Source organism: Nomascus leucogenys, chromosome 15 (assembly GCF_006542625.1).
Source record: "Nomascus leucogenys isolate Asia chromosome 15, Asia_NLE_v1, whole genome shotgun sequence".
Taxonomy (NCBI): Eukaryota; Metazoa; Chordata; class Mammalia; order Primates; family Hylobatidae; genus Nomascus; species Nomascus leucogenys.
In genome coordinates, this window is record NC_044395.1 from 96,373,323 (window position 1) to 96,389,589 (window position 16,267).

Consider the following 16,267-nt stretch of genomic DNA (forward strand, 5'->3'; position numbering starts at 1 on the left):
GTTTCTCATTTATATGTTTTTGTCAAGACCCTTTGAGGTAGGAGAGGAGCCGACTTCACAGACTTTAAATGAATTAAAGGGTACATTTCCTAAGTCCTACTGTAGACAGATCGCTTCATTTCCTGTCTTGAAGCCGGTCAGTTGCTTTTGGGAGACCGCAGTGGTCCCTCGGTCCTATCTTTTAGATGTGGTTGAAGTAAACCCTGCCAGTTTAATTAACCACTAAGCGGTTCCCTTCACTCCTGCCTCCCTCCCTCCCTCCCTCTGCTGGAGAGAGAGACAAGTTCTTTTTCCTGAGTCTTGTGGCTTGGGAAATAGAGCTTTAGAACCCTGTGTTTTCTTGGGTAATAATAACCAAGGAGCTTTTGAGCCTGTGATTCAGTTTTTGAAGTTGACTCTGCAGACAGTTGTTTCCACCCCTAGTGAAAGAAATATTGTAAAATACAATGTTCCTCTCCCCAGTTAACTGAGTAGCATAATACATTTCTCAGTGACTGGTAAGCCACAACAAGGACAAAGAAAACAAATATTTGGAGCACGTTAAATATGGCTAAAACATAGTGAAACATGACATCCCAGAGGATGAAATGTTTCCTGATCTGTTTATGATCTGTTCATTGAGCATTTACTATTTCCACGGTCCTGGACCAGGCCCCGTGGGACCACAGAAACCCCCCTAAGACTTGTCTACCATAGTCCCAAATATAATCATTCTGAAATCTGGCTGAGCCAAGTAAGTAGCTGCAGAGGCTCTGGAAGAAATGTAGTGAAATCTGAGCTGTCTGGGGTCTTTGGAGAGATCTGCCAGTCTGGTTAAGTAGGTCTGCTTAATAACTGAATATTTATGCCTTTCAACACCAGCAACAGGAATCTCTCTGAGATGTATCAAATCTTGGCTTTGTCAATATGTACCTTTTTTGGTGACAGCACAGGGTCATTCTTAGGAACATTAATTTTTAGACCAGGCTATAATACAGGGTTGCCTTTGGCTCCTTTTTAGAACTTTCTAGTCTCTTTTTGAACTATTCTAGGCTGTTGTGCTTTTGGAATTCTTTTTAAAATATTTTTATTTTAATTTTTTAAATGTATGCATATATATGGAGTACAGGAGAAATTTTGTTACATACACATAATGCATGATGTGATCAAGTCAGAGTATTTAGGTGTCCATTACTCAAGTGCAGTACATTTTTGTTAAGTATATTCACCCTGCTCTGGTTTCCTTTTATCTCACTGTATGTTTGTATCCTTTAAACCCACTTCTCTTCATCTCTTTATCTTCCTCCCTTCCCCCTGCTCACCCATCCCACTCTCTGTTATCTATTTTTCCACTCTCTACTGCCATGTCATCAAATTTTTAGCTTTTGGAATTCTTGAGGTTGCTTTTTAGAGCTTTTCTGTCCCCTTCTCCGGCTGTCAGCTTTTATTTCTTGCTGCCAGTTTGTCTGCAAGGCAATAAGTGGCATCCCCTCTCCCTTTTTACTTGCTTTGTCCTTGGGAGCTGGAATACAGAACTTGTTGGAATTTAGGTAAATGGAGAAGCCATAGACCCTGAGAGAGGGATGGCCTGAGGCCTTTTCCTTGAGGAAGCTCCTGGCACTTTCAAGGCATGAACATTGTGATGTATATTTTGATGGTTGGGAGGCGTTTTTCTGTGGCTTGCTGCTGGATTTGGACTGTGTTCCTCTACCATCCTCTGCTTCTGTTTTCTCTGCCCTGCAAAGGATGGGGGAGATTACACTGTGTTTTATGCGGAGTCATTGACAAGGTGGAATGCTAGGTGTGGTTGTATACAAGGATATAGCTATGTCTCCTGAGCAACTATGCCCCTGAGTGTGAAAGATACTAAATATTAAGAGGTGTTTGTGGACCAGGGAGAGCTTTATGATGGGAGAGTAAAAGGGAAGGAAAGTGAGTGCTCACCGAAACATTTCTGCTAGACTAGACGTTCAAAAATGTTTAGTGAAGTTTCTCAAACATACTGAAAAGGAAAAGTAAAGTAAAATGAACACCTGCATTCCCAACATCCAGTTTCAAAAATGTATCACTGTGTTGCTGTATTTGCTTCAGAATTTTAAAATAATAAAATATTACCAAATATAATTAGAAATTCCAGCCATGCCCCTTTGGGATCTTCTCTTCTCTCCAGAGGCATCCATTGCCCTGGACTTGGGGTTGTTTATTCCCATTAAAGTTTTTTTTTTCTTTCTGTATACATATGTTTTTTATCCTGCTATGATAAGTAGCATTCTCTTGCATGGGTAGCTTCATATTAATGGTATATAGTACGGTACATAGCCTACTACTGACACAGGATTTTTCTGGGCCACTTTGCCAGTTGGGTACCTCCACAGGCAGTGACGCTCCCTGCCCCGCCCAGGCCTTACTGCACCCCAAGTCTGCTGCTGGAGGCACCCTGCCCATTCAGCCCACCTGCATTATATGCTGTACCCACATTCAGTGGTTCCTGAGCTCTTGTCCCATGTCCAAGAAGAATGAGGATATGCTGACAATTTGAAGGGTGAGTGGGGGTAGAGAAAAATTTTATTGAGTGGTAGAACAGCTCTCAGTGGAGAGGGGATGCAGGGTGGTTTTCTCTCCCAGTGTGTCTGGGTCCAGGGCTTTTTATGGACTCAGAATGGGGAGTCCATGCTGATTGGTTTGTGACTATGCAAAAAAGGTTAAAGTGAAGACACTACTTAAAGGTGGGCATGACAGTGTAGAAAACCAATTAGGAAAGGGTAGGTATATGTAAAATAGGTGATGGTGGGGATCCATCAGAGGAAAGTGCACCAAATAAGGAGACAGTTTCTCAATCCGGTCCGTGGATTTGACTTGTAGCTTGGCTTTCAGGCTTTAAACTGTCTTTGGCTTGGAGGTGGGGTTTCACCAGGGACTCGCCCCTGTCTGCCAAGGCATTTGTCTGCTTCCTGGCGCCATCACTGCTTGCTTTTCTCCCTCACTATTTTATTTGTGGGATTTATCCATCTTGACACCGGTTCATTCATTTTTCACTACAGTACAGCATCAGTTGATGCACTATGGCCCTATTTTGCCTAACACCAGTTTTTGTACATAAAGTTGTATTGGAATATAGTATGCCTTCATTTACAAATTGCCTATGGCTGCTTTGTGACACAATGGCCAAGTTGAGTCATTACAACAGAGACAAAGACCAAACAGATACCAAAACCTACAATATTTACCATCTGGCCCTTGATAGGAACAGTTAGCCAGCCTTGGCATTGTAGCAGTATAACACATGGTATCCTCTTTTATAAGTAAACATTTGAGCCTTTTCTTTTCTTTTCTTTTCTTTTCTTTTTTTTGAGACATGGTCTCACTCTGTCACCCAGGTGGGAGTGCAGTGGCATGGACTCAGCTCACTTCAACTTCTGCCTCTCAGGCTCAAGCGATACTCCTGCCTCAGCCTCCCAAGTAGCTGGGATTACAGGCATGCACCACTACCACCCAGCTAATGTTTGTATTTTTAGTAGAGGCAGGGTTTCACCATGTTGGCCAGGCTGGTCTTGACCTCCTGGCCTCAAATGATCCACCCACCTCAGCCTCCCAAAGTGCTGGGATTACAGGTGTGAGCCACTATGTATGGCCCATGTCTGATTTTTTAATTTTACAAATAATGTCTTCAGTAAACATTTTTGTTTCTTCAAGAGTCTTGCAGTGGCTCACACCTGTAATTGCAACACTTTGGGAGGCTGAGGTGGGAGGATTGCTTGATGCCAGGATTTGAGACCAACCTGAGCTTTATAGCAAGACCCCTGTCTCTACAAAACATTAAATAATTAGCTAGGCATGGTGATATATGCCTGTAGTCCTGGCTACTCAGGAGGCTGAAGTGGGAGGATCGCTTGAGCCTAGGAATTTAAGGCTACAGTGAGGTATGATTACACCACTGCACTGCAGTCGGTGACTGAGACCCTGTTTCTTAAAAAGGAAGAAAAAAGAGTCTCTCTAGAGAAGAGTATATAGCTGGAAGTGAAATTACTGGGCCATGCCCTGTGCACCATAGGCTTTACTATTCCTAAATGTGCCTCCCAGGTGGACGTACCAATTTGCACCCCCTCTTGTAGTTTATGAGACTTCCTCTCCCTCCACATTCTTGCCAATGATCTGCTACTTTAAGACCTTGAGTGTAGTAAGTCTCATGTATAGTGGTACATCATCACCAGTGACAGTATACATTATTTCACGTTTTTACTGACCATTTGCCATTCCTCTTATGTCAATTGCCTGATTACATCCTTGGCCCTTTTTTCTACTGAGTTGTCTTTTCTTTTTGATTTTTGAGAGTTCTTTACATATTCTGGCTACTAGTCTTTTGGGTTATATGCATTAAAACCAATCTGTGACTTGGTTTTTGAACATACATACACATACTTGTAGACATACACACACATAAACACATATGTGACGTTTTTCCTTGGAAAGTTTGAGAGGTTGAAAGGGTCTAAGACTGAAGGAAAAGTAAGTAGATGACAGTGGTTTCAGCAAGGATGACTTTGCACAGCTTTCCCCATCAGGACGTTTACATAAGCTTATGAACACCCCATCTTGGAGCACTTAGAATGCCTTTCCCAGGCTGTCTGAGTGAGCAGATGGTTACTGATGTTTTGGTTGCATAGATGTGACCCACAGGGTCCTAGAGAAGCTGAAGGCCACCAAGGTGGGATGTTGATGGACACGAGGGTTTGGAGAGCTGCCTTGGACAAAAACCAAACGTGATTTGTGGTTTTGGATTTCTCCATCTTGGTTTTGGCTGAGGTCAGACCTTGGTTTCAGTTTGATCCAGTTGAGCCATTCTCTGGCCCACAGGGATGTCAATAATTAAAACTTCCATTTTCAGGCCAGACCACTTTTGTTTGACTTTACATCATTGGTCCATCATCCTCAACACTGAAAGCACTGGTTTCCGCATTTCCCCACCTCTCTGACCTTTCAAATCAAACTTTTGGAGTTGAACGGTTAAAATAAAAAAGGCTTCAGTTCCTTAGATTTAGATAGCGTTGTGAAGTTAACCAAGTCCTTGCAGCTATGATCTCTTTGTGTTCACAACAGCTCAGTGAAGCATAGGGAGTAGATTACAACTGCCATCTTGCCGTTGAGGACCACAAAGAGACGCTGGAGCTGGTGTGGCCCTGATCCTGTAGCAACATAGCAATCTTCTGTGCTGGGCCTGGCGTCTGTTCTGGTGCTGTACCCACCACATGCAATGTGGGTGCCAGCTCAGTTCATTCCCCGAGGTCCGGGATGACCCCTCTTCATCATTACAGATGTTGCTCCTTGTGGGAGGGCCACACTCTGTAGGACTGAGATTCACATAATGAGGGGAATGAGTATAACATTCCCTGAGCCTGTGCTGCTACATGTCAGACTGGGCACTGTACGTTTTCCCACGGATATTCTTTGATGCTCAGATTAATGCTGTAAGTAGCAGGATCAGCTTCTTGGTCTGTGGCTGGCGTAGCCATACGGGGCCAGTGCTTAGCTTAGAAGGGGACCGTGCTTGGTTTTATGTTCTGCTTTTGCCATCTTGAGTTTTTAAAATAATTTTTGACAGCAGATCCCAGATTTTCAGTAGGCACTGGACCTCACAAATCATGTAGAGGGTCCTTTCCACAGATAAAGCAGCTGAGACTCAGAGAGGTGAAGTAATTTGCCCAAGATTAATAAGTGGCAGAGCTGGGATTGGAGTAACTTCTACTTGGCTGATTCAGTTATTGAAAACAGAGCCCTGGAATGAACCTTGTTTGAATCATACTGCGAGTAAATTGTACTGTAGAAATACTAGTTTTCTGTGGAGATTTGCTGTTGTGTTGTTAAGTAGTTTTGTGCTGACCTTATACTGGCCTGTTGTCACACTTCTTCTTAAGGGGAGGGCCCAGATCTGTCATTTCTTTTGAGGTCTCAGAAAGTGCCTAGAATAGGAGCCTCATGGAGGAGCTGCTCAGAAAATGATCACTGACCAACTAGGTTCATGGGCTTTTTTGTTTGCAAAGAAGAAATCGAGGCTACTAAGTTTACCTTAGTGAGTCATAAAGAATAAGTGAGGAATTAAAAGGCTGATATATAGTTAGGGAACTGGAAGCATCCTACACAGCTGTGGGATCAGATCATGTCATTACTTCCACAGTGGCAGAGAGGTGCGTCAGTCCCTGCCTCAGCTGCTCCTTGTGGCTTGGCTTTGCTCCGTGTGTCTCTTATGCTACCAGCCATTCACTCTTGCCTCCTCCAGGATATGTCCATGAGGTTCAGGTTTTGCCCAGACCCCTCAGTGGCTGCTGGCCAGCCTTCGGGTTGACCATTTCGAGTGAGGCATTTAGCCTGTGGGGGTGGAGAGTGGCAAAATAGGTAACAGAGACCAGAGACTTGGAAGGGTGAGTGGGGGGAAGGGAGGAAGATAAAGAGATGAAGAGAAGTGTGTTAAAAGATACAAACATACAGTGAGATAAAAGGAAACCAGAGTAGAGTGAATATACTTAACAAAAATGTACTGCACTTGAGTAATGGACACCTGAATACCCTGACTTGATCACATCGTGCATTATGTGTATGTAACAAAATTTCTCCTGGACCCCATATATTTGCATAAGTGAAAAAACGAAAATAGAAAAAAAAATTAAAAAGAATTCCAAAAGCACAGCAGCTTAGGATAGTTTAAAAAGAGACTAGAAAGTTCTAAAAAGGAGCCAAAGGCAACCCTGTATTATAGCCTGGTCTAAAAATTAATGTTCCTAAGAATGACCCTGTGCTGTCACCAAAAAAGGTAAATGTTGATGAACCCAAGATTCGATGCATCTCAGAGAGATTCCTGTTGCTGGTGTTGAAAGGCATCAATATTCAGTTATTAAGCAGACCTACTTAACCAGACTGGCAGATCTCTCCAAAGACCCCCAGGAGGTGTTAGAATGAGGCAGAGTAAGTCTGGTGTCCAGGTTTGGCTGGCCAGCCTCATAGGATGGGCTTTGAGTCTGCCAGCTTAGAAGATAAGCTTACTGCTTCCTGAGCGGGACACACCCCAGGCTGGAAGAAGTTCCAGGGTCCCCGAGGGAACTTGCTGGCCTCGCTGGTAATGTGCTGTGTTTTCCCTCTGCAGCAGCAAACCCTCTGCTTTGCTCCACCGCCCGCTACCACTGCAAGAACGGCCTCTGTATTGACAAGAGCTTCATCTGCGATGGACAGAATAACTGTCAAGACAACAGTGATGAGGAAAGCTGTGAAAGTTCTCAAGGTAGGAACCTCTCAAGCTCTAAAAAGATAATTGCAACACAACACTGCAATAACGGCACACACTGAAAGGTGGAAAGCAACACCCATCCCCACTTCCAAACACAATAGCTCTGTTAGTTTTTGCACTCAGCCTTGCAGCCCTTGTACAGGTAGGTACCCGTGTTTACATGGCTTTAACTACAACACACCTACCATTTTGAATTTTGTATTGTTCCTGAATTAAATATCATCTATACATTTCTCTTCGAAACTGTAATATGCCCCAACTGTGTTACATACTGTCATGTTGCTCTCCTGTGGTTTTCTGAGGCACTGCCTTATTGGGGCAATCCAGGTCGTATCTTTCCCTTGAATTACTTCTTTGGGATAAAGTCCGCAGAGTGGGATGTCTGCACAGGTGTCCATTACACCTCAGCATGCAGCTGTTTTTTTTTTTTTTTAAGTTTACATTGCTGACATCATTGTCTGTGCCTGTCAGTTTTACTGTACTATCACAGACGTTCACAGGCATCACAACTGCTGCCCTATTTTTTTTTCCCATTTTTGCTAATTTGGTAGTCATAGAATGACAGCCTCCCCAAATGCTTTCATTTGCATTTCTCTGATTATGAGCAGAGTTCACCTTTTTCCCCGTCATGTTTGTTTACTACTTTGTTTCCTTTTCTGTGAATTGCCTCCTTGTGTCTGGGCTATTGATTTTGGGGCTGTCTCATGGAAGCTGAGGGATGCAGCTGGAGGATGGGAAGATGAGCTTTGTTAGGGAGTCTGAGGAGGACACAATGGGATAAGGTTATGTCCTCCCTTGTTAAAACTGACCAGGTACATTTCTTTACGCATGGACTCTTTTTTTAGCATTTCTTCAGTGATTAGAAATACTAAGATTTAAAATGCACATCTGTTTTAAGGCATCCGAAAGAGTATCTATTTCTAATGTTATAAACTGGTATCATCTGTATGTAATCTTTCCTATTTTCACTTAGTATTATATTGCTGTGATTCACCTGTATTATTGTTTGTTGTTGGAGATTGTTTGTCTTGACTGATGTTCAGTGTTCTACTGTATGATTGTACCATAGTTTATAGATCTAATAAAAGTGTAAAAAGAAAAGTAAGAGAATGATGGTTAACTGCTTAGCTGGTTAACTCATATATTGGGAGGTAGGATAGATGATGGATAAGTTCCATGTAGTTAGATGTAGGTTATTTTCAAGGTCCTAGCTTTTATTTTGATTGGTGTTTATGCTATTAAAATGAATGAATGAACGAACAGATGGTCATACATAACCACTGGTGAGAGTGGGCTACAAACCAAGGATTATGGTCAATCTGAATCTATATGCCTGAGGTCCATGGGAAAGAAAAGACAAAATGTGTATTGGCATAGACTTTGCCAAGATTTGTGCAGAGAACAGCTGTGGGGGGTGAGTCTTAGACAGAATTAGCTTCTGATTGTCTTTGCCTGGAAAATGCCTTTCTTGGGTCAACCCTTCACAGTGGTTCTCAAAGTATAATCCTCAGTCCGGGAGCATCAGCATCACATGAGAACTCAGGAAATGCAGTTGTTCAGGCGCCATTCTAGACCAGCTAAATCAACTGGTGTCGGTGGGCCCAGCTAGAAATGCAGTTGTTCAGGCCCCGTTCTAGATCAGCTAAATCAACTGGTGGGAGTGGGCCCAGCGATTGGTGTTTTACTTAGGAAGCCCTCAAGGTGATTCTAATGCACACTGAAGGCTGAACGCCACCATTCTACATTCACCTGAGAGAGGTTTATAATCCTGCCATTTGCCTAGAAATTTCCAAACTTCTGACTGAACGCAATGTATTGCTGGCCTTTACACAAGATCAAATTTTTATAAAACCAAACATGCCAATGTCTTGCCAGTGATGGACACCAAATAGGGAACAAGAATACAAGATCAACTAAGTATTAGCATAGATAGGAAGGATTATTGGGGAACATTTTCTATGGAGATTGTTTCTTTTTTAGGGGGGTGGTGTGGACAGAGTCTTGCTCTGTGACCCAGGCTGAAGTGCAGTGGCGTGATCTTGGCTCACTGCAACCTTTGCCTCCCGGGTTCAAGCGATTCTCCTGCCTCAGCCTCCTGAGTAGCTGTGACTACAGGCGTGCACCACCACGCCCAGCTGATTTTTGTATTTTTAGTAGAGATGGGTTTCACCATGTTGGCCAGGATGGTCTTGATCTCTTGGCCTCGTGATCTGCCCGCCTCGGCCTCCCCAAGTGCTGGGATTACAGGTGTGAGCCACTGCGCCCAGCCTATACAGTTTCTTAAGTGTGTATGTATCCTGGACTCACTTACTCATGGTGCCCTGAGACGTTCAGTGAAAAGACTCCCACGTCTAAGATGTGGAGGTTAGGCCTGTCAATAGTTTGGGCAACACCCTCTTCTGTGCCCATCCCAGTGTTTTACTGAAGCAGATTTTTGCTTGCCCTTAAGAAGAATGGTAGATCCCTCTGTAGGCTGTTTAAAGCTCCTATTTGTTTTTAATTCTGCTTTTCTCTCTCTCCATATTCCACATCCCATAAATATGAGGTTTATGGAGAAAGTTAGTGTGAACACATACATACGAAGCCCAATTCTTGACACATACTTTCCTTAGAATCTCAGCTTTGTGCCTTCCTTAGCCAGAGGGCATCCCCTTAGAAAATAAGCTACATATGCACATGCTTCCAGAAAATAAGGCCCACTAGGCAGTTGGTGACACCTGTCAGTTTCATGGGTATAACAGCCACCCCACAAGGTGGCCACTTGTGGAAGGCATTGCTGTGAGCTACCCAAGAAGAATAACAAGAACAGGAGATGTGCCCATTTTGCCTCTCAAATCCCGCCGAACCTACGTGGTGGCATTGTGCTCTGTACATAGTGGATTTGCTAAGTGCTGAAGACTAGAAAAGACTTCATGGTGTAGAGTGTTGTTATTAATGCTGTGTTTTAATTTGCACCCTGTGTGATATTGCACCATATAGGTTTTTAAGTTATGTGAGTTCAGATATCCACAATCTATTAACATAATAACAACAAGTATTATTATTGTTGTTTAAATTGAGTAGAAAGTTCCGTCATTTCCTCAGTGGGAATCTGCCCTGCAGTGAGTGTGAGATGGGAGACAGATCTGGAGTTCCCTTAGCTGTCTGCAATTCTGCAGCCTCATCCCTCATAGGGTGTACACATCTCCCTGCCCTGAGTGAGACTCTGGTATTGAGGGTGTGTCTTCTTGCATCATGTAACCTCTGTGTCCAAACCGACTAACTCATTTTGGTGCTTGACCAAAGGAACCCCAGTGCATCAGTGCTGTGGGAAAACTGACCCACACTGAGCTCTTTGCAGTATTTTCCTGAAGAATTTCAGAGATATTTTGACTAGACAAAATACTGCCCTGTGCCACATAGGATTTGACCCACTGTCATCTTTTTTTTTTTTTTTTTTTTTTTTTTTTTTTTTTTTTTGAGACAGAGTCTCACTCCTGTTGCCCAGGCTGGAGTGCAGTGGCGCGATCTCGGCTCACTGCAAGCTCCACCTCCTGGGTTCACGCCATTCTCCTGCCTCAGCCTCTCGAGTAGCTGGGACTACAGGCGCCCGCCACTACGCCTGGCTTATTTTTTGTATTTTTAGTAGAGACGGGGTTTCACCGTCTTAGCCAGGATGGTCTTGACCTCCTGACCTTGTGATCCGCCCGCCTCGGCCTCCTAAAGTGCTGGGATTACAGGCGTGAGCCACCGCACCTGGCCGACCCACTGCCATGTTAACAATACCTTTTGATGTACCAAGTACTCTGCTAAGCACCTCGGTACATGAGCTCACTTAGTCAAACTTTGTTCTCTCTCCTTCTGCTGGGTGTGTAGCCCTTAAAAATAGATCTTTACTCTCAGTTATGTGGGAAAAAATGATATTTCATCATATTTATCTTGATGGGGTAGAGCAAACTGGCTGGCTCCAAGACTGGAAAGAGAGTGCTTGAAATAATTTTCTGCCAATTTGACTAGGGTATGAAATAGTGGTTTCTCCACTTTAGCAACACCAGTTTATGGGAGCCCCTCCTCCTTTCTCTCCTTATCTGGGATTTAGTTCCCCTCCTTATCCTTGGCCTTGAAAACTAACAGTACAGTCCATAAGGAACTGGTCACGAGAATGGGGCCCTGAAAGTGCAGTCATTATTCTGTCTTTATATTCTATATGAGATGTATTAGAGACCAAAGAAGGTTGTGGTGGAACTGAATTTTAATTGGGGCTTCATTGATTGGAAACATAACCCATTTCCAAGATAATAGAGTCATAGCTGTGGAGCAGGTTTTCGATGGCTTTTCTGTTGCTTGGGAACTCTCTGTGGGAGGGACACATCTGAGAGTTGGCAGGTCCTGCCATGTACATGTTGGGGGTGGGCGGCACTCAGGTGGTCTTACAACCGTTGACTGAATGTGGTGGGCAACCTCTGATGATCCCCACCTCCTGGTATTCATGCCTTGGTATAATCTCATCCCTTCAAATGTGATCTAGATCTTAGATCCCATTCTTTTGGTGTGTGTCAAAATTTGTCTACCGTAAAATTTATCATTTTAGCCGTTTGTAAGTATACAGTTCAGTAAGTGTTAAGTATATTCACATCGTTGTGCAGTCAATCTCCAGAACGTTTTCATTTTGCAAATCTGAAACTCTATACCCATTAAAAAATAACTCCCTGTTCTCCTTCCCCCCAGGCCCCGGGCAGTCTTCATTCTACTTCTATCTTCATTAATTTGGCAACTCTAGGTACCTCATATAGTGGAATCATACAGTATTTAATCATTCTTTTTTTTTTTTCAAGGCAGAGTCTCACTCTGTCACCCAGGATGGAGTGCAGTGGCGCGACCTCCGCTCACTGCAAGCTCCGCCTCCCGGGTTCACGCCATTCTCCTGCCTCAGCCTCCCGAGTAGCTGGGACTACAGGCGCCCGCCACCACACCCAGCTAATTTTTTTGTATTTTTTAGTAGAGATGGGGTTTCACCGTGTTAGCCAGGATGGTCTCGATCTCCTGACCTCGAGATCCACCCGCCTCGGCCTCCCAAAGTGCTGGGATTACAGGCATGAGCCACTGCGCCTGGCCCAGTATTTAATCATTCTTAAGTGTGTGCCTATCCTGGACTCACTTACTCAGGGTGCCCTAAGACATTCAGTGAAAAGACTCACAGGTCTAAGATGTGGAGGTTAGGCATGCCAAAGTTTTGGGCAACACTCTCTTCCATGCCCATCCCAGTGTTTTACTGAAGCAGATTTTTGTTTGCCCTTAAGAAGAATGACAGGTGTCTCTGTAGGTCGTTTGAAGTTCGCATTTTTAAATTCTGCTTTTCTCTCTCTCTTCATATTCCATGTTTGTGACTGGCTTATTTCACTTAGCATAATGTCCTCACGGTTCATCCATGTCATAGCCTGTGTCAGAATTTCCTTCCTTTTTAAAGCTGAGTGGTATTCAGGTGTATATATGTCACATTTTGTTTATCCGTTCATCCACTGATGGACACTTAGGTTGCTTCCACCTTTTGACTATTGTGAATCATTATGCTGAGACATGGGTGTATGAATTGTGCCTCGCTTTTAACAAAGAAAATGCAGCAAAAGTGGTGGCTGTCAGCCCCGAGGTTAGATGATGGAGCCACTCTAGCGTTGTTTTGCCTGCCCTCGCTGGCTAGCTCTCTCCCACTCTCGAGGCAAGCCAGCTGCCATATCGTGAGCCGCCCTACTCAGAGGCCCATATGGCAAGGAACTGAAGGAGGGCTCCAGCCTAAGCCAGCGGGGAACCGAGGCCTGCCAATAGCCACATGAGTGAGGTTGGAAGTGGGTCCTCCCCTAGTCAAACGGAGACATCTGCAGCCCCGCTGACACTCCGACTGTAGCCTTGTAAGACACCCTGAGCCAGGGTGTGGCCACTCCTGGGTTTCTGACCCATAGAAACTGTGAGATCATAAATGTTTGTTTGTTTAAACCTCTAAGTTTTGGGGATCATTTTTTCTGCCACATTAGATAACTGACACACTGAATACTTCTCCGGTGGGCTCCACTTCTCACTGCTCTAACCACCGAGAGATTGTGGTGACTCAGGTCACAGTGATCGGTGAAACCTTTGGAAGACCATGCAGGGGTTTATAAGAATAGCAAACATTTGGAGTACTAACTGCATGTCAGGCACCATTCTAAGCATTATTGTATTTTCCTATACAGTTCTCACAGATTCCCTCTGAGAGTGGGTGCTCTTAACACCCCCCTTTTCTAGATGAAGAAACTGAGGAACACATAGTTTGTTCCTGGTCAAGTCTGCACAGGGAGCAGGTGGTGGAGCCAGGATGGGAACTCGGGTCATCACACTGACGGACAGACTCATGTTTTTCATCACCCCATGAGACTCCTGTCTGGTAACACTGAGCTGGGCCCAGGACTTTCAGGCGGTCAGTCCAACTCTTGGCCTGTGAGTTTATGGGGGAGGTTAGTATGAAGACTGGCATGTTTTCCCTCTCTTTGTACTCCGAAAGTTTTCCTTTCCATGAAAGAGAATAATGTGCCTGTCCACCTTCCCTCTTCCTGAGGAATGTCGGGAAGTTAAGCTCTTCTCAAGCAGCCACCAATGCCAGGAGAGTTAATTAAGTGTTTTGGCAGTTTCTTTATCTTGCTTGCTGTATCCGGGTGATAAGGCTTGAGGAGAATTTGAAAAGCTGGCTGTGAGATTTGGCACCTCACTGGAAGCTAACATTGACAGCTTTGTCCTTTTCCTTCTGCAGAATTGTGTGTGTGTGTGTGTGTGTGTGTGAGAGAGAGAGAGAGAGAGAAAGACAAGGGTGTTTGGGTGGTTGTGAGAGTGTATGCATTCTTCAAGTTGGCATTTTTGTCCTTGGGGAGGTAATAGGTAGGTGGGGGGTTACCTCCCCTGTGCCAGGCCCCTGGCTGCATGCAAGGGTATAGAAGTGGTCTTGGCCGCTTGTTGAATTGTCCTCCTCCCCCGCTGAAATTCTTGTGTTGATGTCCTAAACCCCAGTGCCTCAGAGTGTGACCTTATTTGGAAATAGGGTCATTGCAGATGTTACTCGTGAAGATGAGGTCCTACTGGAGTTGTGTGGGGCTCTAATCTCATATGACTGGTGTTCTCATAAAAAAGGAAATTTGGACACCGACAGCACACAGAGAGAACACCATGTGAAGGTGAAGGCAGAAATTGGGATGATGCATTTACAAGCCAAGGATCAGCAGAGATCGCCAGCAAACACCAGAAGCCAGGAGAGAGATTCTCTCTCGCAGCCCTCAGAAGGAGCCAACCCTGTGGACATTTTGATCTGGGACTTCTGGCCTCTGGAACGAGGAGACAATACATTTCTATTGTTTTAGCTGCCTAGTCTGTGGTACTTTGTTGGAGCAGCCATAGCCAACTAATACAGTCCCCAAGAAGTCACACTTAAGCAAGGCACAGCCATTCACTAAGTGCCAGAGCAGAAATATAGCCAAGAGGACGTGAAACTGCTGGAGAGTGATCAGAGTAGAGTGCAAGAGCGAAGGAAAGTGAGCTTCCAAGGGAGACTGGAAGGGCTGGATGCAGTGTGGGAACTGGACAGTTGCTGGTAAAAAATCCCCTTGGCAGGGAGAGCTGCTGGTAAAGAATCGCCTTGCTAAGGAGAACTCCTGGTCCGCCTATGGTGTGGGACTTGGTAGAGCCATGCTTGGTTAGGAGAACACCTCCCAGCCTGTATTTCAAGTTCATTTTCTGTAGTTGGTGCACAGACCTCATTATCTCTCTACAACAGCCCCGGACCTGGAGTCAATAGAGTCAGAACCCTTCCATGTTCCTTGAAAGCCATGGCCTAATCCATCAATATCTGTGTTCTAAGGACCTTGGACAGTTGCACTTTCCCCTTCGAGTTCTAATGCCTAAGTTAGCTGGTGACTGACCCTGATTTATTGCTGGATTCTGGGCTCACAGTGAATATATATATATCTATGAGAAGAAAGAATTAGGGACAGTGACTGTTTCTTGCCTTACCCTCTCAAATAGATACCTCAGATAAAACCTCAGAGGTGGGGAACCCCAGGAGGAGGGTCCTTAGGGCTGCTAGGCAGAGGGGTCACCAAATCAGGCCAACATTGCTAACTCTATGGCTTTTGTGTCCTGCTTCCGTGATGACCGAGGTATATTGTATATGGTTCATCGAGGGAACTGTCCTTTAGCTACTGCTGAAACTTGGAGTTTAGTGTCCTTTCACACGCTCCACCTACCCCAAACCCACCACCACCATATGGGGTCTGTGATAGACTGGACTTTTACTTTCAGTTCTTCACTCCCTCCCTCTGCTGTGTGACCTGGCAGAATGGCCAGAGGAAGTGTCCCTGCCCCGTGGATGCGGGGCTTGCTTTGGCCTGTGGTGTGTTAGCAGTCAGCATGAGACCAGCATGGCCTCTTGCGCTCTTGATCTCAGAGATTTTCCTGGAGAAGAATATACCCTGGGAGCCTCTGGTCCAAGGAGAATGCAGTGGCACATGGAACTGACCCGGACCCACCCCGCAGCTCAGGATCTGTCCCAGCTGAAGCCAGCAGAGCCACAGCCAGCCTGCAGATCCAGGAGAAGCCAGTGAATCTTTGCTGTTGTAAACCGCCGAGATTTTAAGATGTATCTGCTACATAGCAAAACTGATCGATATTGGATCCTCAGGAAATGTCTGTCTGTAATTTTTTTTTTTTTTGAGACAGAGTTTCGCTCTTGTCACCCAGGCTGGAATGCAATGGCGCCATCTCGGCTCAATGCAACCTCCACCTCACAAGTTCAAGCAATTGTCCTGCCACAGCCTCCCGAGTAGCTGAGAGGTGCCCGCTACTATGTCTCACTAATTTCTGTATTTTTAGTAGAGATGGGGTTTCACCATGTTGGCCAGGCTGGTCTTGAACTCCTGACCTCAGGTGATCTGCCCACCTCAGCTTCCCAAAGTGCTGGGATTGCAGGTGTGAGCCACCATGCCCAGCCTCTGTTTGTAGTTTAACAGGTATAGT

At 44.9% G+C, this 16,267-nt stretch overlaps 1 protein-coding gene across 3 annotated transcripts in view; it reads left to right on the top strand.

Moving 5' to 3' along the window:
• Nucleotides 1-16,267, top strand: part of LDLRAD3 (low density lipoprotein receptor class A domain containing 3) — a 291,617-nt gene that overhangs the window by 160,738 nt on the left and 114,612 nt on the right. For all 3 annotated transcript variants that reach the window (XM_003254433.4, XM_012505430.2, XM_030794709.1), the window contains one exon: nucleotides 7,115-7,249. In XM_003254433.4, the coding sequence (XP_003254481.4) occupies nucleotides 7,115-7,249 (135 nt within the window). The remainder of the gene's footprint in view (nucleotides 1-7,114; nucleotides 7,250-16,267) is intronic.